The sequence below is a fragment of the Cygnus atratus genome, chromosome 22 (genome assembly GCF_013377495.2).
Source record: "Cygnus atratus isolate AKBS03 ecotype Queensland, Australia chromosome 22, CAtr_DNAZoo_HiC_assembly, whole genome shotgun sequence".
Lineage (NCBI taxonomy): Eukaryota > Metazoa > Chordata > Aves > Anseriformes > Anatidae > Cygnus > Cygnus atratus.
The window spans coordinates 5,024,597-5,051,323 of NC_066383.1; the positions used below are offsets into that span (position 1 = coordinate 5,024,597).

At 59.4% G+C, this 26,727-nt stretch overlaps 1 protein-coding gene across 1 annotated transcript in view; it reads left to right on the forward strand.

The window, feature by feature from the left end:
* Window positions 1–2,907: 2,907 nt before the first annotated feature.
* The window catches only part of LOC118252481 (nectin-1), a 55,528-nt gene continuing 31,708 nt past the window's right edge, over window positions 2,908–26,727 (forward strand). The window contains exon 1 of the mRNA XM_035555779.2: window positions 2,908–3,813. Coding sequence (XP_035411672.1) covers window positions 3,732–3,813 — 82 coding nt within the window. The 5' untranslated portion in view covers window positions 2,908–3,731. The remainder of the gene's footprint in view (window positions 3,814–26,727) is intronic.

A 26,727-nucleotide genomic window follows, 5' to 3' on the forward strand; every position in this document is an offset into this window, starting at 1 on the left:
TGGGTTGTATTTTTCTCTTTGTCTGTAGCAGAATATATTTATAGATTCATGAAAGGGATTTCTGAGCCTCAGAGCCATGCATGTGCTGATGTATTAGGAGCAGAAAGGACGGGCAACCCTTGCAGCTCCTGCCCTATTGTTATTGCAGGCATAAAAAGTACTTCGGGCTCCTGCTCCCACCTCTCTGGCTTGGGACGAGCTTCAGAAACCCACTGCTAGGAGGGTTACAAACAAGGGAAAAAGAAAAACCAGTTGATACAGCAAAGCAGAAGGCAGCCCCGTTAGCCCCTCGGAGGCCATGCACACAGAGACCTCCCCAAATCAAAAAAATAAGTATGATGCAATTAAATATGTTACATATTACGATTTTCCTCCCTTAGAAATAACAAAAAACTGCCAAACCAAAGCATTCTGCTCCTGCCTTTCCTGCTCATGCAGAAGTCCCCTTGGGCTTCACGGAAATTTTGGACTCACAAAAAGCTGCAGAACAGGGGCCCCATGGCACTGTGTAATAAATCTTAGAAGTTAACAGCCAGAACTGTGCCAAATGTGATGGGTTTTGCTTTGTGCAGGATCATGAAAATAATACATTCTGGCTCAGTAAGTTAGGCCTGATGCACCAAGGCTAATGGCCCGCTGCTGCTGCTGCTGCTAATGGATTTACATTTTTGTCTCGTATGTTCGAGGGCTGTGATTTGGGAGGCCAAGGCCCAAGGCTCTATCAAATCTCCCCGTGTTCCTGAAGGGAAATCCTAATTGTGCCCTAAATCCAGCACTAAAGAGTCACCTTCCTTCGATCAGGCGAGGAGGTTGGAGTTTGCAATAAAACATGGGGGAACTTGGTGCATCCGCCACGACTCTTCTGAGCCACTGCAAGACCCCGGGAGCAGCGCTCCCCTTCCCGGCCCAGATTTGGGCAGTTTCGGTGTCGGTGAACCAACTCAGGATGTCTTTGTGGGGGTGTGCAGGAGGCTTTAAACAATATGCCGAGCTCTGGCCTGCCCCCAGCATCTCAGGTGCCGGTGGCAACACGTCAGAAAGGAGATGGGAGAGCATCGTGCTGGGAGCAACGGGAGGTGGACGTGGGGGGCCTGGGGACAGTGGGAGACCTGCCCAGGGGAGCCATTTCTGGGCGAAGCTCTCTCTAAAATGGAGTCAGGAAAAGAAATAATGAGATCCCGTGGATCAAAGGTGAAACTGGCCAGATAAACAATGCGAGGACTGGAAAACCAAGGGCTGAAACTACTGCTGAAGGGTGCCGGGGGCTCTCCAGAGCTTCCCTGTCCATGAGGGCAGGGGTTGTGCTCCTGCAGCTGTGTGCAGGAGGCAGCAGGCACGGGGGCAGCAGCCTCTGCTCCGCAAGCAGGACCTCCAGAGGAATCCCACTGGCCCTAAAGCCCGTGTGTCAGTTGACTAAACCTCATTACTACGTAATAACTTTTGTTATTTTAGAACAAACCTCGCATCCGGCTAATCCGCTTTGTTCCAGAGCTGCCCATCCTTCCCTTGAACGGGAATTAACTTCGAAGGGAATTAAAAAGGAGGTGGAGACTGATGGAGGGGTCCTTCGAGGTGTCTTTTTATAGCTGCTGGCTGCCCCCCCCACCCTCCCCCCCGGCTTCCCTTCTCCGCAATGTGTGGTATCCTTCCCCACTGCTTCTGTCCTTTTTTGCTTGCCAGGCATTGATTTGTTCCCGTGTTGTTCTAATGGAGCTTGAAATCAACAGGACTTTTGTTGTCGGTTGTTGTCGTTGTTGTTCACATCTTTGTTTGGGGTTCAGCATCCTCGGTGAGGCCGAGGCGGCTCCGTTTGCAGGCTAAACACCTCCTTAGCAAGGGAGCCACGAAGGCTGCATCCGTGTCCACAAAACAAGGGCTGCTACAGCGCGGCGGAGCAGTGCCTCCCTCCTCCTGTGTTTCAGCCCTTGTGCTGCTTCTGAAGCCCTTCCCTTATCGAGGCGCGCAGAGCGTGGCCAGAACAGGCTCCTTCTTCCATAAAAACGCTGTATATTGGGGCTTGCACACAAAATATATGTATATTTATGAGTGTGGCTGCAGATTCCATACGCCAGCCACATCCATCTCCCGCAGGGTTTATGTAAGGTGCATTTACCCGCTGTGTCGATGGCCAAGCAGGCAGCTTGCTGCCAGCAGCCATGTCCAGGCGTGCCACCACCGCCGGGGAAATTCGGAGGGCGAGCCTCCAGACCCCAAACCGGGGGGAACTGGGGACCCGCGGGCCTCCACCCCCCGAAACCTGGGTGATGAAGCAGTGGAGATGAGCCGGGGACCGGCGGAGAGGTGCCCAGCCTCTGCTTTCCCCCCCGTTTTGGGAACAAAAGGCAGCGGCGAGGAGGCTGCAGGGGAGGCCGGGAGGCAAGGAGCGAGGCCGGGCCTCGGCGGCGGCCTCCGGGCGGCCCCGGGCGAGCCGCGGGCGGCCGGGAGGAGGCTGCGGAGCAGGCAAAGAGTTAACGCAGCTCCCTCCTCCCTCGGCTCCGCACTGACATCACGGAGGAGAGGGCGAGCGCCGCCGCCTCCGCCCCGCCCGGGAGCGCGCGTGTGAGTGTGAGTGCGTGTGTGCGCGAGCGGCGGCTGCGTGTGCAAGCGGCCGGCCGTGCCCTGCGAGCCCGGGCAGAGCCCCTCGCCCGGCCATGGAGCGCCGCCACCGGCTCGCCCCGGCCCCGGCCCCGGCTCCGGCCCCGGCCCCGGCCCCCTGAGCGCCGCCGGGCTCCCGGCGCCCCGCCGAGCGGAGGCAGCGGCCGGGGGCTGCCCAGCCCCGCCGCCGGAGCCACGGCACGGCCCAGGGCTGCTCCCTGCTTCTCTTCGGCTGCTTTACACCCCCCCCAACCCCCCCCCCTCCCCCGATTTAATTTTTTTTTTTTTGGAAGCTTTTCGGTCTTTTTTTTTTTTTTTGGAAGCTTTTTGCCTTTTTTAAAAGGTTTTTGCTCTTTTTAAAACCTTTTTCCTCTTTTTTTTAAACCTTTCTCCTCTTATTTTCAACCTTTTCCCTCTTATTTTTAACCTTTTGCTCTTCTTCTAAACCTTTTCCCTCTTTCCTTAAACCTTTCCCTCTTCTTTTAACCCCTTTCCCCCCTTTTTCCTCTTTTTTTCTAACCTTTCCCCTCTTTTTTAGCCCTTTTTGCTTCTTTTAACCTTTTTTAACCCTTTTGCTTTTTTAACCCTTTTCCTTTAACCCTTCTCCTTTTTTTTTACCTTTCCTTTCTCTTTTAACCTTTCTCCTTTTTCCTTTAACCTTTTTCCCTTTTTTAACCCTTTTCCTTTTTTTTTTTACCTTTCCTTTCTCTTTTAACCTTTCTCATTTTCCTTTACCCTTTTCCCCCTTTTTCCTTTTTTTTTTTCCCCCCTTTCTCCTTTTTCTTTTAACCTTTTTCCTTTTTTTATCCCATCTTTTTTTTTTTTTTTTTTTTTTTGGCGGATTTCCCCTCCCCTCCCGGCCAGCCCCTCGGACGTGCTCGCTCCCCGGAGGAAAGCACCGCGCCCCGCCGAGCCCCGGGGACCCCGCGGATGTGCCAAGCTCCCCCCGGACCCCCCCAGCCTCCTGCCTGCTCTCCTGCCGCCCTCACCGCCCCTTTACCCTCCCGCACCTCCATTTTTCCTTTTTTTTTTTTTTTTTTTTTTTTAAAGCAGCACCGCGGGCGGGGAGGGCTGAGGGGGGGGGGCCCAGCGACGCTGCCAGACCGCCCCTCGCCCATTTCTCGGAAGGAACTCTCATGGCTTCACAGCTGCACACAAGTTGCCCTGCATCTTGGTGGACTATCGGAGTTTGCATCCTGGCGGCCGCGCTCTCCCCAGGTGAGCCGCTGCCGGCCGGATCCATCCCCCCCCAGCTCCGGGATGGGGTTCTGCGGGATCGGGGCAGCCCCCCCAGGGAGGGTTTTGGGGGGATAAAGGGTGCTGGGAAGGACGGGAGAGGCTTTTTGGGGTGCGCCTCTGGAGCAGGTGTGGATGCATCTGCCCGGGGGTGGGAGGGGGTCGGGGCCGGATCCCCCCCCCCCCCCCCCCCTTGGTGTGGGGAGGAACAAGGCGATGGTTTGTTTGGGAAGCAGCTGCAGGCAGCGGGCTCCCCGGCCCTGCGAGCCGAGGCGGTTTTGTTTTTGCTTTTGGGATCGAGCGAACGGCTGGCGAGGCACGGCAGCCAGGCTGCCCGGGGAAGGGAGCCACGAGGCTGGGTGCTGAGCCCAGATGTTTCGGGAGGAGACAGCGAGGTTTCAGCCGTCCCCAAAGTGCCCCCCCCCACCCCCCCCCAACACACACACTTCCCGCGGGCCCTTTTGCAGAGGGGCCGGGCTGCTCCCAGGTCTCAGACCTTCCCCGGCTTGCTTTGTGCTTGGCGTGCCTGGTTGGGGTTGTTGGAAAGGAGGAGATGGGCAAGGATTCGGGTCGCGTCCCCACCCGGGGCTCGGTGCTGCCCTGGGCTCCAGCCCAGCTCTCAGCAGCGGGTGGGTGACCCGTGTGATAACGTGCCCCGGGGGGGGGGGGGGGGTGGGGGTGGGTTCTTCTGCTACCATGCAGAAGGGGTTAACGCCATCCTGGAGGGCTGTGGAAATGTTCACATGGCAGGGCGACCAGCACTTCGGGTTTGCAAGGCTTGTGAATGAGCTGGGAGGCGAAAGCAGGACGCTTGTTTGCTTTTTCGAGGCGATCTGGGGGTGGCTGGGTCTGGAGCGGGGGCAGCGGGCGCGTGTGCCACCCCCGGGCAGGGGCGAGGGACAGCCTGTGTCTGCAGAAGTTGTGGTGAGGACAGGGGGGCATTGCCTCTGTTCCTCCTCTCTTGGGGCTAGAGGAGCGGCCAGGCTGGCTGGGCTGTGAGCTGGGGCTGCAGGCAGCAGGGTGTGAGCCAAAGCTCTGGCCACCGGGGCAAACGCCAGGGCCCGGGGGCTGCGGGTGGTGGCAGAGCTGGAGGTGGCATCACCCCGGGCACGGGAGGTGGGCAGAGCGCAGTGCCGGGGGGGTCCGGCTAAAATGGGTGAAGGCAGAGGTGAAATGGGGGCTGGCTGGTCAAGAAACCAGGCGGATTGGTGAGAGGGGAAAGGTGAATGAAGAGAAACCGGGTCTGGGTAATGCCTCTGTACTGCCAGTACAAAGGGATCTGCTGTGCATTGCAAAAAGGGGTGATGGAAGGGACAGCCTCGGGCTCCCTGCACTCCTCTGTGCTCCAGGCAGGTGCCTGGCTGAGCTCTGGAGGAGGCTCAAAACTTTCCATGCAGTTCCTGCCAGGGGCTTCCCTCCCTCCTGCCCCTCCACCAGGCAGCCCCGTGCGCAAAACCCTCCCCACGGCCCTGGGAAAGGCGCTGGGGCTGCAGTGACGCTGCGGTGACTGTGCCGGGTTAACCAGAAGGGGTTTATCCTCCCCCAAATCCCCGCAGGAATTGCTTCCGCCAAGGAGAGACACCGGCAGCGCTCGGGGGCAAGCCTGGCATTTCACCTTGCCCTGCCACAGGAGACTTCTTCTCCCCACCTCTTCTATTTCTGGCTGCTGTCGAGGCACTGGCAGCACTCAGACAATCTCGTCTCCTGCCACTCCGCGGTAGCCCGGCAGTTTGTCCTGCCCTGACAGCTCTGCCGGAGCGAGCCGGCGCTGGGTGCACCCAGAAAAGCAAAGGGCACGGGTAGGAAAAATCCCTCCCGACCCCATCCGGCGGGATCACGGGGTGCCCTGCAGCCTGCGCGGGCGCCGCTCTCGGCTGGACCAGTTTGGTGGTGGCTGCAGCACGTTTGTGGACTGGCTGGTGCTCTGTTACGCGTTCGTTCACTCATCCCTCCCAGTCATTCGGGGGCTTCTGTGGAGGCATCCCGGAGCTGCAGGGAGGGAGCAGCACGTTATGGCGCTGCACAAAGCCACCCCGTGCTGATGGTCCTTGCTGAAGTTCGGGTCTGGATGGCACACCGAGGCAGGTTTGGCAGTGTGTTGTGCCAAAAGAAGCTGGGGGGATATATGATACATGTAACGAGCCATATGTGAGCTCCGAACGCAGACGGGCTTGCTCATCAAGGAGAAGGGGAGAGGGTAACTTAGGATTCTCTTCTAGAAGTGAATTAGTGGCTGCGGACTCTTTTTTGGAAAATGCTGTTTGGTACCTAGCACCGGAAGGATGAGGGGAAGGCAGGAGACACCACGGGCTTTCTGGAAAACACTTGTGCCCATCTGATCAATGCCATTTGATTTTTGTCCCCATCCATGCACACCGCTTCCCCTTTCTGCCAACGCTGCTGACAAGGAAATAGGAGTTGCCCGCTGTAGCAGCTGTAAGGAGCCCCTGATAAAAATCTGCTTTACAAATCGTGCTCAATGCAGTTGTCTCCATCATCCAAAAAGGGTTCAGAGCAGGGTTCCTGCAGCCTTCCATGCACGTCTGCCTGCCTGCCCGCCTGGGACCCCTAGCCAGGTCCCACATGGCTGTGGGATAGGGGTGGCAAGGTGTTAGTGCGAACAGGGGCCGTGGTAAAGCCGTAGGGTGCTGGGGAGGGAAGAGCCCCGCCAGCTGATTGTCAGAGGCTACGAACACTTGTGGTTGGATTTACGCTCTGCAGGCTTTAACAATCTGCCCGTGTACCCCCGTGGGAAGCTCGGTGCAGCTCGGGGTGCAGCCATGAGGAGCGGAGGCCCCGTTTTTGTCCCCTCTGGCTGGGGACAAATTCCTGCCTGCCATCGCCGGCCGCCTCTCGGGCTCGGGCAGGGCCCTGCGAGTCTTTCTCTGCGAAGTGCTTTGAGATCCCCAGCGGGGGAGAGCCGGGGAGGTGTTGGAAGCCGTGGCGTGGGGCTTTTTCCATCGCGGCTCTCGAAAGCGGCACTGGCTGACCCGGGCCTCGGGTCAGACGGGGCTGCAGCTGCAGGGCGGGCTCCTTTGGGGACATGGGACAGCTCTCAGGGCACTGGCAGCAGTCGCAGCGTGCCGCTGCAGGATCCAGTCCGTTCTCTTTAATGTCCCGAACCAGCTTCCAGAAGGCCAAAAGTCGCCAAAGTTTTGTTCGGCCTTTGCTTTGTTCATTTTTATCTGTTTCTGTCCTCCTGAAACTCCAAAACGACAGCACCAGGCTATGTCAGGAAGCGAGGCAGTGCCCTTTGCTGATGTTTTCTCATTAAACCCGGCTCGCTGCAGTGGAACCGACGCGGCGAGTCCTCACCCGGCGTGAATTGGTGAGCGAGGCTGGGAGCCAGCTGAGCCCCCGAGCAGCCGTGCTCAGAGCCGGGGCACGGCCGTGGTTTGTGCTCCTTGCTCTCTCAACCAGCAGCATTAATCAAGCAAGAGCCCCCAGCCCGATGCACAGGGACCCGTTTGCAAAGGGCTGTGCAAGGCGGGGGCATCGCCACGTCGTGGCTAGCGCCAGGCAGGTGCTTGCAGCCAGCTGGTGGCCCACGAGGTGCCGGTGGCGGCGGGGCCGGGCGCATCCCTCCTCGCGTCGCCCCTCCTCTGGGCTGCAGCCGGGCCGGCCGCGATGCCGAGCTTGCAGGGAGGCACCCGAAGGATCCTCTGGGCACCGCGCACACCTCAGCTGAATCACGGAGGGAACCTGAAGAGCCGGTTGGCGTGACCTGCTTCCCAGGCCCGCACGTCCACGGGCACCCCGCGCCCTCTGCTCGGGCCACTGAGGCTGGGGACAGCGGGGACAGCCCATCCCAAGGCGGGCACGGCAGCCACAAAGCCAGGAGAAGGCTCTTTCCCACCGGCAGCACCCCGGGGAGCTGCACAGCACCACCAGCCCCGGGGGGAGATGGGGACAGCACCCGGGAGAAGGACTTTTGGGAAGAGCAGAAGGCTGCAGTGAGTGCTGCAGGGAGGAGCTGCTCGCTCCTCGGATGGACAGCCACGGTCCTCAGGCCTCTGAGAAGAGGTTTGCATCTCGCAACATCATTGCTCAAGGTTGTGGAGGCTCTTGCTGTCATTTTCGCAGGCCAGCAAGGCGCAGCAGTGCGAAAAGCAAGAGAGGGACACAGGGACTGCGACCCGCACAGCCCCTGGAGATGTTGCATGCAAAACCACGTCATTAAATGAGGGCGGCGCTGATGCAGGGTGAGCTGGTGCCGCCAGCCACTGGAGCTGGGACCCGGTTTGCACGTGAGACACCTCCGGTGTTAATTACCAGAGCCCCGCCGTCCCAGCACAGAGAATTCAGAGCTCTGCACCGAACCCAGATCGATGTTGCAGGTGAACGTTTGCTTAACTAAAGCACGAAGCCTCCCGTGAAACGTTCCTTTGCTTTCCCTCTAGCTGCTGTTGAGCCGCAGGTACCCTCCTGGCCTTTCGGTTTCCTCGGCTTCTCCCAGGGGAGGTTCAGGCCAGGTGAAGGTGACGCACCGAGCGTGCAAACCAGCCTGGCTCCGTGGGGAATCCGTGACAGAGGAGGAACTCCTGCCCGAGCTGCCCAAATGCAGAAGTGTTGTCCGCAGGAGGAAGGACAGATTTGCCTGATCTGCAAGTTAAAGCCCCGGGCAGGCAGACAGGCACCGCTCTGGCCTTTCACCGTGCCCCTGTTTGCTGGGTTTCAGGTCCTGCCTTCCCACTGTGTCACGCACTTACAGGGGAGAAGTGAAAGTTGCAGGTTCAGGGGCTGTCGTTCCCAGCACCGAGTCGTGTTAATGCCCTCTGCTGCCGTTTCTGCCTCTCCCTGCCTCCATGGGCACCCAAGGAGTTTAAGGCACTGCTGTCCATTCGCTGTTTCTCCTCGTCCCTGGGGCTGATGCAGCGTTTATACCGGCTGGCATCGTAAAAGCTGCAGCGGCTCTCGGCTCTGCAGCGGTCCCGAGGCAGACGAGCAGCAGCTGCTGGCGTGAGAGGGGGAGCACGAGCTGCAGTCCCTGCTGTGTGCCCGTCCCAGGCTGCTCGTGCCCCATGTGGCATGGGTTTGGGGGGAACCTGGCCAGCGTCTCCGGTCCCTTTGGCTTCGCCGTGGCGTGCTGGGGCTGGACCCAACCCACTGAAGCTTCTCGTCTCCATTCCCCTGCTCTGGCAGGGAAGGTGCTGAAGGAGGTGACCGAAAACCACCGCACGGGGCTGGCCGTGTGCCTTCCCGACTGCAGGAGATGGCAAAGTGGCTCCGTCTGCTCCCGACCGTGCAGGAATGTTAGGGACAGGCCCACAAATCACATCACTGCCTCGCAGCAGCGGCAGGTACCAGATGGGCCACCTGGCTCGGAGACAGAAGGTGCTCCCAAGCCTGGTTAGCCACGAGGACTCTGCCTCCATCTCTCTTCTCAGCACTTCTCTTTCTACTTGGGAAAACCCCGTAATCGGACCGAGCTCGAGCCTGTTTTTCCTTTCCCATGGAAGATCCCTTCCTCCCCCCATGCTGGAGGGAGGCACCCGCAGGCAGGAGCAGGACAGAGGGGCCGTGCAGCCCGCAGCTGGTGGCCAGCATCCAGCCCTGCCGCGCTGGGGACAGGCGAGGGCGGCTCCGCGCACAAAGGCGCAGCTGTGTGGGAGGCACGGGGCTGGCACCGAGCACCCCGCGGCCACCTGAGAGCAAACCCAGCCTTGTCGGGGGGTCGGCACGGGCTGCCGTGATGGAGGGTCCGTGGCCACGTTGTGCAGAAACAGCTTTCAATTCTTATCCACCAGCGGGATACCCCTGGACTGAGAGGTGTGCTAGTTGGGAAGGGTTTCAGTGCTCATTTTCACTGAGAGATGGCCCGAGGAGAAGGTCTGGGGGCAGAGCTCTGGCTAAGGACTCGATGCTAACATGTAGGAGAGGCTGATAGGGCTCAAGAGCCCAAGCAGAGCCCTTTGATTAGAGGATGTTGTGCCGAGTGTCCTAGCAAAGGCGGGGTTACGCACCGTCCCTGATGGGCAGAAGTCATAGACCAGGGGAGAGTTTAATACGATGAGCGGGGATTACTGGAGGCAAACACAGAGAGCTGGCTAGGTGAGGAGAAAGGTCAGCATCTCCGTCACCGTCTTCTCACGGTTTCTGTGCCGAGCAGCTCAATATTTCGCCGCGGTGCTGCCTGCGTGAGACACGGCGGCACTCGGGGCAGGGGCAAGCAGCGAGGGCGGAATGAACCCTGCCCGTCCTTGACCAGCCCAAACAAACTGCCTGAGCTCAGAGTCCGGGGCTGGGTGAGCTGTCAGCGCCCCGTGGCGTCACAGCTTCCCTCTAGCCCAAACCCACGGCGCTGCCGGAGGTCCCCCTGCCTTGAGACCTCTCCTTGTGCTCCCCTGGGTAGGGGCGAGAAGCAGAGAGGTGGTCCTGGAGTGCAGCAGCCCCAGCTCTCCCAGCTCCAGAGCCGCTGTTTTGTAGGCTGATGTGTGCTGCATGCCCACAGAATAAATGCCAGGGCAGGCAGGGGGACACCTTGGTGCCGGCACCTGAAATATCCTTGCAAAGCCTGCAGTCAGGAACACATCGGTTGCGCTGGGGAATTAAGTTGCATCAAGTTATGGCTACTTCTTTCATGGTGAGATGTGTATAATGTTGTTGTTTTTTTTTTTTTTGACTTTCCTGGGTTAGGTAATAAGCACTGAGACCCCTTGTAGCCCAACCCTGAGTCACCTCCCCACCAGAGCCCTTGTGCTGATGGTCTGCGTAGCCTGGGGGAGCTAAGTCTGGAGGAAACGTTAAGGATGGATAATCAAAGTCTGTTCAGGGGCTGGAAGTGCGCACAGGAAAAAGATCTCCCCTGCTCCAAGGGGCTCCCAGCACGCAGGCTGCCCTCGCATTGCCGCTGCTCCCGCCCGTGTCGCCTACCCAAGGCCTGCGTCACTTGGGGCTGTCGTGGTTTGGCGGAGCCCAGCGGAGGCGACGGCACGAGCTGGTGGGTGCTGGGGCTGCTCGTGCTCTTCCCATCATCAGCGGCACCGGCACGGGGGCTCGGCACCAGCCAGCTTTTTGGGGACGCGGGGGGGAAGCGAGGCTGTGCCCATTTATAGGCATTTGGGACAGGGCCGTGTCGCACAGCAGCATCCCTGCCATCTCCTAATTCGGATCAGCTGCCGCAGTTTCCATGGGATACGGGACCCCTCTGGGCTCTGCTGGCAGTGCTGCTGGGTGCTGTAGTCTGTGGTGTCCCCCCCCTGCTGGACACGCTGGAGCTGGGGATCTCGCTTTGGAGGGATGAGCTCATGTTCTTGGATTTTGGGGCTGAGACCTGGGGGTTAGGGGCTGAACAGGGTGGTCCCAGCGAGCCCAGGATGGAGACCTGCAGGACACCGATCGTCACGGCTTCAAAGCCAAGTGCTCCGCTCCTTGTGTCAGAGTGCACATGGTTTCTTACGAAAGCCTTTAGAAAAAGCTCCTGGCTTTTCCCTTTGAGGCCACAGTTATGAAAGGCACTCGTGCACCAACATGTGAACCGACACGCAAGCACCACTTCTGCCCCGGTGCTTGCCCCAGCGCGGGCACGTCCAGCCCGCGGGCAGCGCTCCCGGCTCCCCGTGCTGCTTTTCCCCTGGGTCCCGGGGGTATTCAGAGGAGGGGACGTGCTGCCATGGCTCGGGACACCTGCAGCACGGCCCAGCTCAGCTCCTGCTGCAGGGGGACGTGAGACCCAGGCGGCAGCAGCGCCCTCCTGCAGGCAGGGCACCCCATGCGGGACAGCCTCTGGACATCCACTGCGTGCTGCAAGGGGACCTGCACGAGGCCTGAAGCTCTCTGGTGCAAGTTTGGTGCAGACTTTTACTGGTGATGGGTCTGAGCTTGCCAAACCTACCTCAGCGGGATCCCAGGGACGGGGCAAGACTTAGTGGGATCTCCTTGCAGAGGGATGATTGCAGCGCGCTCTGATCTCGAGAGGCGGCTTGTTTGGGGATTTGCTTGGTGCTCTGATGTCTAATGGGTGTGTTCGTGTATCCCTTTGATACGGGCGGAATGGGATCCTCCTGGGAGGATGGCAGCAGTCCTGGGAGGAGGTGGGAGGGATGGGAAGGAGAGAGGCTTGCACAGAGCACAGCTCGTAAAAAGGGGAATGCTGTCAGAGCCCGAGGACCCGGGGGCAATTAGGGGCTGAGTTACGCAGGAGGAGCGCTGCAGCGGTTGCAGAGGATGGGGATGCTCCAGCAGGGTCTGGTTTATCCTCAGGAACCCAGAGAGCAAGGCTGAGGACACTGCGTGTGGCCATGCAGGGCTGCTCCACCTGCGCTCAGCCAGCCACCGACGGGATTTCCTAGACGGCTGCCCAAAAGGGAGCCGGCCCCGCTCCCCGCTCTGTGCAGGGAAGGAAACGCTAACCGGCAGGGACATTAAAGCATCAGAAATTAAAACTGGCGTGGTGATTCAGCGCAGGGTGCCGCCTGCATTCCCCTGCCCCAGAGCCCAGGTGGCCTTGCCACGCAGCAGGGCTGGGACGTGCTGCTCGGGGGGGGGGACACCACGCGGGGCTGTGCCGGCTCCAGGGCCACGTCCTTCACTCGACATCCAGCAGCAGGTCCCTGCGCCTGGCCCCGCTGCGTCTGGTTACAGGCTCGGGCTCCCAGCCCAGTAATCCTGGCTGCTGATCCCGTGGGGGTGCCGGGTCACCTCCTCTCCCCTGGGACCTTGTCCCAGGCACAAGCGGGGGCAGCGCCGGAGTCACCCCCCAGGATTCAGAGGAGCTGCTCAGCCTTTGGGACTGATCCAGCTGGGAGGTGCACCACAAAGTTGCCAGTGGGAGAGCCCCCCAGCCCCCAGTCCTGCTGGGAATTCGACTTTGCAGCCTACAAGAGCAGGATGGGGGTAGGAACGAATTCTCCAGGGCTGATTTTTCCACCTATCACTCTCTAGAAAGAATATTCTTTCTTTCTTCCTTGGCATGGCAGGAACAGACTTTCAAAAATGTATCCTGATTTTTAAATACTCTTTTCGCCTGTGGTGTAAATACTAAAATGTGTTTTTTTTTCTCTCCCCTCTCTCCCGGAGTTTAAAAATATCGCTAGCCTGGGGAGGTGCATCTTTCAGCGAGATTTATAACGGCTGCTCTCAAGTGATGTGGAAAATGAGCCTCCCTCTGCCCCATCCAGCCTGGCACCTTCCAAGAATTTATTTCCTTTATTTGCGTGAGCCTAGGAATACTTAGAGGCTGCATCTCCGCCCAAGCACTCTAATTATTTAAGTTTTGTTTATGGCCAGGCTCTGGGGAGGCGAGTAGGTCTGGGCTGCCGATCCCTGCCTCGTGTGGGTAATCCAGCCCTGCGCTGTTTGATAATGCCCAACAAATCCCAGGTGCTCTGCCTATCGCCTGCTGGGCATCACCCCGGCTCCGTAAATCGGTCGAGATTTCGGTGTGGGATGTGTGTGGCCTCTGGTGGGCAGGCTCTGCAGGCACGGGGGGGAGTTGCGGGGCCGGGGGCTCAGCCCAGTGCTTGGCACCACCCTTGGGTGCTCCCCGACCTGGCCGCAGCCCTTGGGTGCCTTGTACAGGGCAGCGAGGAGCGCCCTGAGGAGCGCTCAGGAGCGAGCGAGCAGGATTTTGGTTGCATTATGACAAGCGATGGGGAGACAGAGTGAAGGCTGTAGTCTGTCTGCCTGCTGTAATTCCAAATAGCAGGGGTAACGTGGACAAAGCCTGGCAGCTGAATTGATCCTGACTTTGTACAGGGAGAACCCACAACACGTTTTGCAAAGGTCCCTGGGCATGGGGCTGTATACATGTGCTGCCGTGACAGGACAGAAGTTGGGTATATCTGTATTAGATCATCATGCCAGAGCCAGCCAGGTAAATAAACTCTTTCTCGGGCTGCTTTTGCCTCAAAATATGCTGCGAAATGGCCTTGAGCCCCGTGGGACTGGCTGCGCACGGGGCAGGATGGCATCTGGGCGGGCGTGGGGTTTATCCGGACGCAGCCTCTCCTCCAGACAGAGCACACCCGGGTGAAGTCACCCGGCAGCCATCTCCTCATGGTGCTGGGGAACAAAAGCTGCTCGGAAGGGGGAGGAAGGAAGGAGGGGGAGTTTCCCTCTTGCTCTTCAAGGCGACCCAGCAAGGTCGGAGCGAGGCCCGCTGGCGGAGGCCGTGGGCAGGCTGCCTGTGCAGATGCTGCCTCAGCTGTGCCCTGTCTGCGGCTAAGGGGAGGACTCCAGCTCGCAGCTCTGCTGATATCGATCCGAGACCTTTCACTGGCTCTAAATTCACCTCAGAAATATAAGGCTAAAGTCATACTTTTTAGATGTATGTATATTTTTTGCATCCTTGACGTCCCAGCGCTGCCGTGCCCGCGGAGCACCTTGCAGGCCCGTGGTGCTCGCTGGCAGCGGGCGGACCGGCTGCCTCACGCCGACTTCCACCGGGCGTGAATCAGCTTTTACTTCAAGAGAAAGCTTGGCCTGGAGGTGATGGCAAAGGCAGGCTGAGCTCAGAAGGGCTGGCAGCGTTTCTTGGCTTTGCCATAAGCTCCCTGGAATATCCTTGGCTAGCTCCGTTCACCTCCGTGTGCCTTGCCTTGTCCAAAGCCGCTGCTGGCTGTCCTCGTCTCCTACCCTGCATCTGCAGGGCGCCTCGCCGTGCCCACGTGCCTCCCTTCGAGCAGGAGATCATCTAAAAAGCACGGGGGAAGGCGACTCCCCTTTATTCTGCCATTTTCCCCAGCAGTCGAGATCACACAGCTCCTTGCCCAGGGATTTTAGAAGACATTTAGATTTTAGAACTGTTTTGCACAATTTGCACAAATAATCTGCCAGGGCAAAGGCCGGACCCAGTTTCTGAGTGCGTGGTGCATGGGTTGGAGCTGTGGAGGTGGGAGGACGTGGTCCATTGGCTTCCCTGCTCGCTTTCATTCAAAGGCCTTTTGATTTTCGCCCCGCCAGCATTGCATTTGGGTCACTTCTGGTTTGCAGTCATTACCTGGGGGGCGGTTTGATGGTAGGTGAGGGGTGCAAAGACGCTCGGTGCAAAAGCAAGGGAGCAGCGGGCTGAGCCCCAGCATCCTGCTGCAGCCCCCTGCTGCCCCCACACACCAGGCTGGCAGAGCTCCACACTGGTCAGTTATTACAAAAGCCTTGTCGGGACAGAGAGAGGAATGGAAAGTTTAAAGTTCGATAATTGTTAATTATTACCCGTGCTTCCCATGAGACCTGCTGGGAAAAAAAAAAAGAGGCAAACCCGCACATGCCTCTCTGCTGCAGAGGTGTTTTGGGGGCCATTTGTCTCTGTCCTGGCCACGCCGAGTCCTTCCTCGCTGCCTTCTTCCTGCCTCCAGTGGGGTTAATAAAGAGCTGCTGGAGAGCTTCTTATCTCCGAGCCGAATAATGTTTGTAATACGGGGAGGGGAGGCAGCTTTGATCCAGGAAGAGAGCAGGGCGAAAAAAAGAGAAGGGCTATTGGGGCAGGGGGTGCGGGGCAGGCTGGGCTGTGCTGCTGCGTGGGAAGCTGGCACGGCTGCTGCTGTGCCGAACCTGTTCTGCAGAGACGAGCTGTGGGTTTTAGGGCTTGCCGGGCTGGGGAAGAAAGGGCTGGAGCAGCTCCAGGGCCGGCACGCCAGCCCCGCGCTCCGCTCCGCTGGGGGCTGTGGCTGCGCGTTTCCCTCTTGCAGCCAAGCCCGGTGAGAGGGCCGGGAGCCCGCTGGCCGTGGGAGGCTGGGTTTGGCTGTTTGTTGGGAAGGGCGTGGGTTCTGGTGGCGGAGGAACCCAAACACCTGGGGTTTGTACCCATTTCTGTCGCCGGCCTCCCAGGCTGGCTGGGGCGAAGCGCTGCGCCTGCTTGGGGACCTGCTCTCATCACCGAGCACGTTCGGGGTGCCACAAACCACAGCCTCCCAAGGGGTCTGCCCCCCAGCAGAAACCCAAAATCCCAGGGGACCCCTTGGGAAGGAGCTGGGGGTGCTGCAGACACCCCCATCCAAGCCTGGAGTCTGCCAAGCGCCTCCCGCTCCCTCCTCCCGGCCGCATCCAGGCTGGCAGCAGCGGGAGCCCGGAGGCGCAGGGCCACACCTGAGAGGCAGGACGGGCCCCGGCTCTTCTCACGGGTGTGGGCTGGGAGCCGGTTGGGCCGGGCCGGGCCCCCCCCGAGGCCAGGAGCCCCATTCCCGTGCCAGGGCCGCGGGAAAGGCAGCAGCGTGGCGCGGGGAGGAGCGTTTGGCCCCATGCATCCTCCCCGCATGCCAGGGGGATGTGCCGCGCACCTTCCCGCACGTAGTCCGGGATTTTTGGGTACCTCCGGGAGGGTCTGGGTGTTCGGCGGCTCCAAAGCCTCGTGCCACGGTCCCATGTAATCCACAGGGGGATTAGCAGCCTGGTTTTATCGTCACCCATCCCAGTCTGAACCCCTCTGGGAGACCCAGCACCAGCTGAGCCCTGCGCCCTCCTGCTCTGTGATCCCCGCAGCCGAGGTTTGGGGAGGGCAGGGGGATGCTCCACGTGCCTGGCAGCACCCAGCTCACCCCATAGGATGGGGAGTCCATGGGTGATGGGTCCCAGAGGGTTCCTGCCCCTCGGGAGCGGAGCAGACAAGTCCCCCCGTGGGCACGTCACTGTCCCCGAGGCGTGCACGGCCGCGGCCCCGCACCGCTCCCCCTGGGGTGGGCTCCGGCTGCCCAGGACCATCTGTTCATTTTCGGCCCATTGCCATGGCGACGGGGAGGCTTTGAGATGGGGTTTCACCAGCAACAGTGGTTGGGGGAACGCCGGGAAAATAACGCAGGCAGGGAGAAGTCTTCCTTTTCCTGGGCGGAAACGGAGGGGAGAGGGAGGGATCCAGCCACGGAGCCTGCGTCCCGGCCCCTGCCTCCCCCCGCTGCTCCCATCCTGCTCCCATCCCCGACACAATGCATGATATCGGCACGCGCCCAGCCAGGGAGCAGCCGTTTTGGTCCCATTGTGCCCTACAAGCCGTGGCATTGTCCCTGTCCCACCACTTTCTGTCCACGGTGGCTCCCCAGGCTGAAGCCACCGGTGCGGTGCTGAGCCAGGGGACGTCTCCGGCATCGGTGCTCGCGCTCAGCCCCGGCGGTGGGAGCAAGATTTGGGGTTCCTGCGTGCCGGGCTGCGTTGGGGCCCCTCCTCTCGCCATGCAAAGCCTGCGGTCGCAGGGGAACACGTCTGCAGGTGGGCAAGTGCTGGCAAGCGGGCTGCGAGCTGCGCCCCGCCTGGCCGCCTGCTCTGCCCCGGCACCGGAGGCGAAAGCGAGCTGGAGGAGGCTGGGGAGAGTTTGGCCGTGGGGTTTTACACACAGGGTCCCTGCTCAGAGCTTTCCCTGGTCCTTTGCACTAAATAAGCCCGGAGCAGAGAGGCCGGAGGAAGTGGCTCGCTGCTGTCTGCGTATGGATGCGTGTATCCGCGCGTGGCTGTGTATAATTTGAGTGGAAATGGCTTTTAAAAAGCAAACAAAAGAGGAAGCAACAAATAACTATCTGCTTGTAGACGGTGAGATCCGGGCTAATGTGTGACAGACGAAAATGAAGCGAACGCAAAGTGACAGATTGACAGATAGACAGACATGTTTGTGCGCCGCTTTAGCATCCTTGTGGAAACAGGAGATAATTCGGGTTGCAGAGGACCTCGTCAGGTCGCCTGCCTACCTGCTGAAGCAGACGGCTGTGCTAAATGCCTTTTTTTTGAACCAAATTCCCGTGGAAGAGACCAGTACAGGGCCGTGCATGGGATCGGCAGGCAGGAGCCTGGTTTTTTGTGCCCACGAGCCAGGCGGGGGGCAGCAGGCATCGGGGAAGCTCTCCCCACCTGGGTGCGATGCTGGCAGGAAAGGCAGCCGGGGCTTCTCAATGATGAGGCTTTTTGTTTGTTTTTACTAAATCTAGGGAAACGGGATCGATTAAGTGAGTTATCGCTGTGTACCTTGCGCTGGAGGCCCGCCGTGCTGGCTGCGGTCCCTGCCGGGGGATTTTCTCTGGCTTTAAGGTTTCCACTGGACGTGTCCCTGGACCTGTCCGCTCCCGGGGCAGGACGGGGCACTTGGGGCCAGAGCCGAGCCTGTGGCCCTGAACACAGCCCCGGTAGCCCAGCGATTGCTGTGGGAAGCAGAGAATCAGCCCCGTGGCCCTTGTGAGTGTAGAGCTGGCGTAAAGTCACCTTCCTCCCTCCTCTCGTGTCCCAGATCCGAGTGCAGCAGGGCTGAATGTCACCTGCTCCCCTGGGACTCGCGATTTACAAGCGCTCATCCTGCTCCTTGTTTGCAGAGCAAATGCCCTTTTCCTGCTGGCTCTGCCCTCCCTGCAGTGGGGAATCAGCATGTTCTGGGCTGGAAGCTTCTCCCAGATTTATGAGCTTGCTCTTCACCTTGAGAGTACGGCTTCCTTGCCCCGAGACAGGTCTGAAACCCAAAACACCACTTGCTGACTTAAGCAAACACCATTGATCCTCCAGCAAGTAAAATTTCTTCCTTTTTGTCTATTTTAGAGCGCGAGTCGTTGAGATTCTGTTGTTGGCCTTTTCGGGTTTCTCTTTTCCTCTGCTGACAGGGGTCCCAAAATATTCTGAGCAAAATCAATACGATTTGAAGAGAACTCTTCGGTAACACTTAGGCGGGACATCGCCTCCTTGCCAGAGACCAAAAGGAAAAGAAAACACCAAAAGTCCTCCCCTCGGCTCCCTCTCCCCTTGAAAAGCAGTGTTCTTTAATTGGCTTTTAATCCGGGGAAGAGGAGAGCTGTTTGCATTGAATTGGTAATAGGGGATAATATCTTACCCTGAGTGATGGGTTATTTGATCTCTGGGCATCAGAAACCCGAGCGTACGGCTGTGAAACCGGGGGGAGGGACGCCGGGGCTGGCTCGGGGCCCAAGCAGGAGCACAACTGCTTTTTGATTTCCGATCATAATTAGAAATAAAAAGGGGAACAATCACCTTCTGTCGTGTTGCTCCGGGGCATCGGGTGACACTAGGAAGCCCGGGGAAAAGCCTTCGAAGGATGGCACGGAGCGCGCGGGCGGCGTTAGCATCACCTAGCCACGCGTGGCACGGGGCGAGCTGGGGCTGCAGGCGCAGCCTGGCTTTGAGCTGCAGGATGCTGCAGGGGGCGGACGAAATGGGCAGTGCTGGCCTGGGGGCTTTGCCTTTGGCTCCCACCCACGTCCCACGCTTGTGCCCCCGCTGCCCCCGCTCAAAGCTGAGCCATGCAGGAAGGCGTCTGCACGGATTCCTGCGGCTGCACGCGCTGGTTGCTGGCTGAGCACCGCTCAGCGTGGTCCCACCACCCCGCTCGCACCTCTTTTTACATCCCTAAACATCATTGTCAAGCCACGGCCACCACTCTCCTTTGCAGAGGGAACAAAAGGCCTGAACCAAGCAGCAGCACCTCACCCTCCTGAAGCCGTGCTAGCTCTGCAGAGCTCTGCAGCGGGGTCCAGAGGGGAGAGCATTGACGTGAGCAGCCCTGGATGGGGCTGTCGGTGGCTCGGCCCCGCGTTCCCAGCAGAGATCCCCCCCAGCAGCAGCGCTGCGCCCAGTGACACGTGCTCTGAAATGCCTCCTGGCTGCACGCTGACTCAGGCGCGCATGGGAGGCTCGGTGGGGACGACACCATTCGTTCCCGGCTGGCTCTGTTTGGTTTGCTTCTTGCTGCAGCTGCCTTCGGAGCAATAAATAGCTGTGGATCCTGCTTGTGGTCTGCGCGAAGCGGTTAATATTTAATCAGAGGGCTGGAGCTGGATTCGGTTGGTCGGCGAAACACGAAAATCACTTTTTCTGGTTTTAGAGCTAGGCAGATAGGGCCAGCCGTTCCAAAAAGCTCAGGGTCAGCTTTTAATTAATCAGTTATTCTCAGATTGCAGCGCGCTGCTCGGTGACAGGTTTGCCAAACACCTCGGTTCCCAGCGAGCCACCTTGCCAAATGCCAGAGCAGCTGAAATGACTGGCACCCAGGGAGAAGTATTATTTATAAAAGAAGTGCCGTGTCCCTTCTCCTGCTCCTTCTCAGGGTTTTACCGCAGGTCTGCTCACGTGGTTGGATGGATGCAGGTGGGAGGGATAGGACCTGGCTTCCCCAGCGAGCCTTCCCTCTGGCTCTGGTGGCGTTAGGCAGCCAGGCCCTGCGCAGCCATCAGTGCAGAAACCCTGCCGCAGGCTCCTGGGAGAGAAAAGCTGAGCTTTGATTCCTCCATTAGCAATTCTGGCCACCGACAGAAACGTTTGCAGCGGGCACCTATGGTTGGAAGCATCCTGGAGTCCGCAGCCAGACCATCTGGCTCATTGCTTTACTGTTCCCCACAAAAAGCCGCCTTCGGGCCAAGGTCAGCCCACAGAGGAGGCACGCAGGTTTTTGGGGGGCCCATTGCCAAATTAGAAGGTGGCAGCATTCGGAGGGGAGCATCCAGCAGCTCTCCTTGTCCCCAGCCCTGAGCCTAAGGCAGTGCCGCAGGCAGGATACCACCCAGCAGCCGGGCTGCAGCATCCTGCCCCTCCCGGGCCCCGGGGAGCTTCTCTTCTCCCCTTCTCCCTTCTTTTGGAGAGACGCTGGCACACTAACCTCCAAAACTTGCTGCTCACCTCCAGCTACAGCCTCTTTCCAGGGAGACGGGGGCGAACCCTGCCCGTGCTGGGAGCCGCCAGACCCCACAGCGCCGCGCTGGCAGAGCTCGCTCCCAGCTGCTGGCTCCTGCGCCCCTGTGCAGTGCCCACGCAGGATCCCGCTTGCTCCCGTTTGCAACATTTCCACCCTGACTTGGGCTCGCTTTAGGAACTTTGGCAATCCGTGGAGATCTCCTCCAGTGCGTTTTGCAAGGCGAGGCCTCTGGATTTACCATCCCCCGGGAATAAGCAGCGGGACAGCCGAGGCTTAGCCAGCTGGTGGTTGCCTTGTGTAGGAGGGCAGGGTTTGTTTGCGAGAGGGACCAAGCACCGGCACGTCAGCTCCGCTTCCTGCTGATGGGAACATCGTGCCTGCTAAAAAACAGCGACTGGATTAGGTCAGGGAGGCCGGCAGCCCACCCCCCAGGGGCCAGCGCCGTGTCAGGTCTTGTTTCTGCAGGAGCAGGGCGCTGGGTGCCGGCCGTGCCGGTGGGTGCAGAGGTGGAGCTGGGGCTGTAGCACGGCGCCGGACCAAGTGCAGCAACTGCTGTGAGCTGCTGGGGATGACTGGAAGAACGGGGAGCAGGGCGACTGCCGGGGATGGGGATGCGATGCTGGGTTTGGGTTTTTTTCACCACTGGTAGAGGCACCGGGTGCCTGCTTCCTACCGTCGTTAGAAAGGCTGGGAGAAGCTGACCATGCCATGCTCTGGCATCTGTCACCCGTGGTCTCCTTGAGCTGTTGTTCAGGCCATAAAAGATGCAGTGAATGCATCTGAAAAATGCACCTGAAGCCAAGAGAAGACCAGCACCCTTTACAGCCCCACCAAGTCGGTCTCTTGTCCCCTTAACCGAACAAAGCATGGGAATTCTGCAGCTTAGGGCAGATTTGAAATTTTTCCCTAAATATTGCTGGTGTCCCGAGTGCCAGGTCCTGTAAAGGTGCCAGAGGAGGAGCGGGTGAGAACCTGTACAGGTTCTGAAGGCCATGGGGGACAGGGCTGCTCCTGTCCGCCACCTCGCACGGCCCCGTCCATCGGCGTGCAGGGGACACGTAGTGCAGGATCCGGCCCCATCCTCCGCACAGGCACGAGGGGAGGCGAGGGTTCGGCTCTGCCGGAGCATCCTTTGTTCTGGGCAGGCCGCTGAGGTTTGGGGATGGAGTTCAGGGAGTGAGCAGCACAAGATCTATCTGTTAGCACTTTACGGTGCTGATTTTCGGTTGCAGCAGCCGTTCCGTTTGGAACGGTGAACGCGTACTCCGGCTTCGTAGGAGTCAATTAAAAATAAAACCGAGGGAGCGGGAGCGGTGCTGGAGCCCAGCAACGCTCCTCGGACATTAAAGTTGCGTCCTTTCAAGCCTGGATTTTCACTTCAATTTGCCACAGGCGGCGGGATCTGACTCGGAGCGCTCATTAGCATAGAAATGCTGTTGGTTGCTCTGCATTCCTGGCCCCATCGCTTTGTTCCTGCTCATGGCAGGAGCCGAGATGATAAAACCTTCCCCCAGCATGGCCCCCCCCTCCCCCGGCTCTGCAGAGCCCCCTCGCCATGCTCAGGGATGCTCGTGGTGGGGAGAGGGGCCGGGTCCAGCAGCGGGATGGGGATGGGGCGAGAGGGGAATGGGCATGGGGATGGGGATGGGGATGGGGCAACAGAGGGGAATAGGGATGGGGATGAGGAAGAGGATGGGGATGGGGGTGCAGATGGCGATGAGGGTGAGGAAGAGGATGGGGATGGGGATGGGGATGGGGGTGCAGATGGCGATGAGGGTGAGGAAGAGGATGAGGATGGGGATGGGGATGGGGATGGGAAATGGGGGTGGGGATGGGGATGGGAAATGGGGGTGGGGTTGGGGGTGAGGAAGAGGATGGGGATGGGGATAGGGATAGGGATCGGGATAGGGATGGGAAATGGGGGTGTGGATGGGGATGGGGGTGAGGAAGAGGATGGGGATGGGATGGGAAATGCGCGTGTGGATGGGGATAGGGGTGCAGATGGGGATGGGTATAAGGAAGAGGGTGGGGATGGGGATGAGGAAAGAGGATGGAGATGGGGATGGGGATGGGAATAGGGGTGGGAACAGGGATTGGGGCCAACCGCCGTGACCTCCTGCAGTGTGACACCGCTGACCGAGGCGGGAGGGAGCTCGGTGCCTGGCTACCCCGGCGGATTAGCCAGCAGACAGCAGACATCTGTGGGGAGTGGGGCAGGGGGCAGGGCTGCTGTCCTTTGTTGTTGCTTTTCCGCTGTATGTGGCCAGAATATAGGTCGCCGCCTGCACAATAGGTTCGTGCTGTCTTTGGGGGATTGCCTCTGCTTTCCCGAAGCAACGAGGGAGGAAAACATTGGCTTTGCCCTGGGTCTGCGTCAGTGAATGTCCTGGTGCACAAGATGTACCCCTGCTCCTATTCCTGGTCTGAGCGCGTATTTTGGGGCAAGAATCCTCACTTTGTCTTGCCTCTTTTTGCCAGCAAGAAACAGCAAGCGAGGCTGGCAAGTACAGGGGCTGTGAGGTGGGGTGTGTGCCTCCGGGAAGGAAGAGAGCTGATGGACCACAGTGGGATCTCACAGATCCTCCCCTTCCTGCTGCTGCTCGTGGATGCTCCTCCTGAGCCCCTGTCTTTGCTGAGATGGGGAGCAGCATCAGGTCTGGCAGCGTCAGACAGGGGGTCACAAATTCCTCCCCTAAACCAAACACAGCTGGCTTGGCGCTGCCTCCGTCAGCTGGCGCTTCAGAGGGGCAGCTGGGGGTGGGAGGCAGAAGAGGCCGAGCATCGTTTTACGGGGGCTGGACTGAGCAGCGGGCCCGAATGCTTCATCTTTAAGTGATGAGTCAGAAACGCGACCCGCACGCAGGGTCGGCTTTCAGAGAGGGGCAGTTTGCGAAGGGAGAAGGAAAAAGCCCAGAGCTTTGCTTAGAAATCGGGGTAGGAAGTCGCCCTGCCAAGGGGGCTCTGGGGGAGGAGGAGGTCGGTTCAGCCGCTGTTCCTCTTTGCGACTCGGGATTTGGGGTGTCCGGGTTAAAACATTTTCAGGAGGCCAGCACTTTGTCATTTGTGGATAGAACAGGCTCTCATGCCATGGGCTCTCCAGCGAGGCAGCCCCTGTAAAAAAAGGAGAACTTTCTACGGGGAGGGCAGGGTTTCTTCTCCTCTTGCCTTTCTGCCCCTGCAGCCTTAGGAGCATTTCCCTAGGTTGGCGTCATTTTCTGGAGATGCTCAGGAGCCCTGCAAGGGTACAAGATGAGCCCTTCTGTGAAGCATCCTCGATCACCCCTTGTGCCTTCCACCGTTTCTTAGTAGTGTTTGTGTGACAGGAAGGGAAAACACAGGGATGGGAAATTAAATCTGGAGAATAGATGAGAGATTTATTAATTTATGAATATGGCAGAACTAATTAATGTCTCTCCAAGATTCATCTCCTTGCCTGGGTTCCCGCATGCCAGTGACTCAGTCCCAGGAGTCACATTAACGTGATGGAGAGGCTGAGAGGAGCTTCATGAGGGGAAGGAAGAGCAAAGCACGCAGCCTGGGCAGGCCGGGCACGATGGCAGAGAAAGCTGCGGATAAGTTAGAGCAGGAACAAGCGGGCAGGAGCCGAGCCATCGCCTCCCTTTCGGCTGCTTGTGCCCACTGGGGGTGATGTGGCGGGGCAGGGGAGAACCCAAACCCAGTGGTGTGGCTGCAGGCCGGTGTCTGCACCCCAGAAGGATCACTCTCTGTTCATCTAAAGGTGTTGATCCGAAAGCTGAAGTCCCCGGGTGCTTCCGGCAGCAGTTTACATGGATTTCTAGCTGCTGGAAGGCCTCGCTCTCCTTTCACTTCTGCTCCTGTTAATGCGTGATTTAATGTGAGGATGGGCAGAGTCCTGCAGTCCCTCGGGATGCCAAAACATGCTGATGAATCCCTTGGCTTCAGCCCCTGGCATTATCAATGAAAAAGCCATTTGTCCTCAGTACACAGTCCCTTCAAAAATGCTCGGTTCATTTTCTTCTCCATCACCTTCAGCGCATCGGGGCCTGGGACTCCATTTAAAACCTATTTGAACAGTGGTTCAAAGGCTCCACCACGTCTTGGTGAGGTTCTGCAGGCTGTGTATCTAGTCGGTGACTTTTCTGCATCCCTCAAGACCTTTTGCTCCGTTTCCACTTTATAAAAAAGCGAAGGCAATGGACTGAGATCAGTTTTCAAACAAGCTCGCTGTGCACTGCGAGGGTCCTTGGGCCTGATCCTTCCTCAGCAGGCAGCAGCAAACAAAGGCAGCCGGGCTCTTTGAAGGGCCGTGGCTAGAAAAGGCTCTTGTGGTGCTTTTTGTTGCTGGACATCTTTGCCTTCGTGTTTATGACGTGCGGACGTTTCGAGGCAGTGTCAGCAGGGAAGGCTTGCTGCAGCGGGATGGGGTCAAGTGAGCATCCTCAGCTCCCTGCTTCCCACCTTCTCGGTGTGTGACCGGCCGGTGGGCAGCAGGGCTCGCTCCCCGGGTCGCCCTGCACGGCATCCTGCGTCCCAACGGGGTGCGTGGGCTTTGCAAAGTCTCTCCTTCGCGGGATGTGAAATAAGGCGGTGGGTAGCAGACCGTAGGACTGGAGAGTGACTTCTGCGGGTACTGGCTTTGGACCTAGCTCCTGCCCTGCAGCACGAGGGCTGTGATGCTGAACGTGCTTCTTCCTCCTGAGCAGTGGCTAAAGTCCCCGTGGGTGGCCTGCCGGGAGGGACAGGAGGATGGCCACCATCTGCACTGCTGGGAGGACACCCTGGGGGGTGTCGAGGTGCAGCTTTTATTGCAGAAGCCCTCTTCCAGCCTCACCCTCCCCTCTTGCTGGGGAAGCAGGAGGGCAGAGCAGGAGCCGAAGCGGACGGGAAGCACCGGGAGGGCGGTGTTTGGTTTGCAGGGATGCAGAGGAAGGTGCCGGGCTCCAGCCCAAGGCAGCTGTCACACGAAGGAGCTCGCACCAGGAAGCCCCGGCCCCGCTTTGCCCCGCGCCGCCGAGCTGCATCTCCGGGAAGGTTTCTCGTTTCTGGGCTGGGTTTCTCTTTTGGCTGCTTTGTTTACAGGGGAATAAATGACACAATCAGGCGGCCTGATCTTCCGCGCTGGGAGGGAGGAGAGGACTGATGCGGATCTTCACTGCTGCTGCAATCAGCTTAGCCGTTCGCAAGGTTAAGGGGCTGCCGGGATCAGCCGTGGTAGGGAGACAGAGACCCTGCTCTGCCTGCGGGGAGGGCAGCAGGGCTGTAACCAGGTCGCTTTCCCAGTTTTCCAGCCCTCTCCTTTCTCCCTGCAGCAGTGCCACGCTTTCTGAAGCCCATCACAGTGGTCAGGCACCAGCCAGCCTGTACCTTTCCTCTTCTGTCCTCCGTGCATCGCGCTGCTTTGCTCCGTGCCCCTCGTCCCTGGGTGGCACCCCTTCCCCTGCAGCTCCTGGCTCTCTGTCCCACCCGGGATTTCACATCTGGTATCCCTGTTGGCTCGGATTTGTTGGGATAAAGCAGGGAGAGCAGCCAGCATCTGAACGCACACCTGCCAAGCTGCTGCAGTAGCCACAGCCCAGTGCGGGATGGAGAGGGTGGAGAGGGAGCGAGCGTGGGAGAAAAGGGCCTGTGTACGAAATATTCCAAGTGGGGAAAATTGGCATGTTTGCTAATGCTGCAAAGAAGGAGGCTGCCTTTTCTCAAGCCCTGGGGTGGGTACGTAGGCAATAAAGGAGAAAAAAACCACTAGGAGTGAGAGCCGCCAAGCTGACAGCCCAAGCAAGCTGAAACCTGCCTGGCGAGGAGGCTGCTCCGGAGCGGGAAGGGGCAGGTTCCCTGTCCCGACCAGCTCTGCACGGCCCTTTCTCATGGAAATGGGGCCCAGGGTTTCCAGGAAGAGCTGGCCTTTCGGTCCCCGGAGGGAGCTCTGCCCCCTGCCCTCAGCCGTGACTTCAGGCTGCTCCAAGCCTGTGACCCCAGCGTGCGCCCAGGTGGAAATGTGAGCCCAGCTCCCCAGCTCCTCTCTGCAGGTCCCAGCTCCCAGAGCTCGCCCGGGTCCCAGCTGGAGCCACGCTGGGGCTAATTTGCAGTGATCCCCCCCCCCGCCCCGCCCCGGGCTCCTTCCAGCACCGCGCCGGGGCTTTTCCCTCGTGCTCAGCTGCGGAGAGCCCAGCACCGAAGGAATCAGAGAGGAAAGCTTTATGGGGCATCCTGCTGCGGCAGCTGGATGTCTCCCCTCCAGGGGACTGTCACAGCCCTGCACAGCACCGTGCCCGCAGCCCTGCACGGCACCGTGCCTGCAGGCGCCGCCGGTCCCTGCTCTGGTTCCCATGCCACGCTTGCAGCTCTCCTCCGTTCTTGCATCAGGG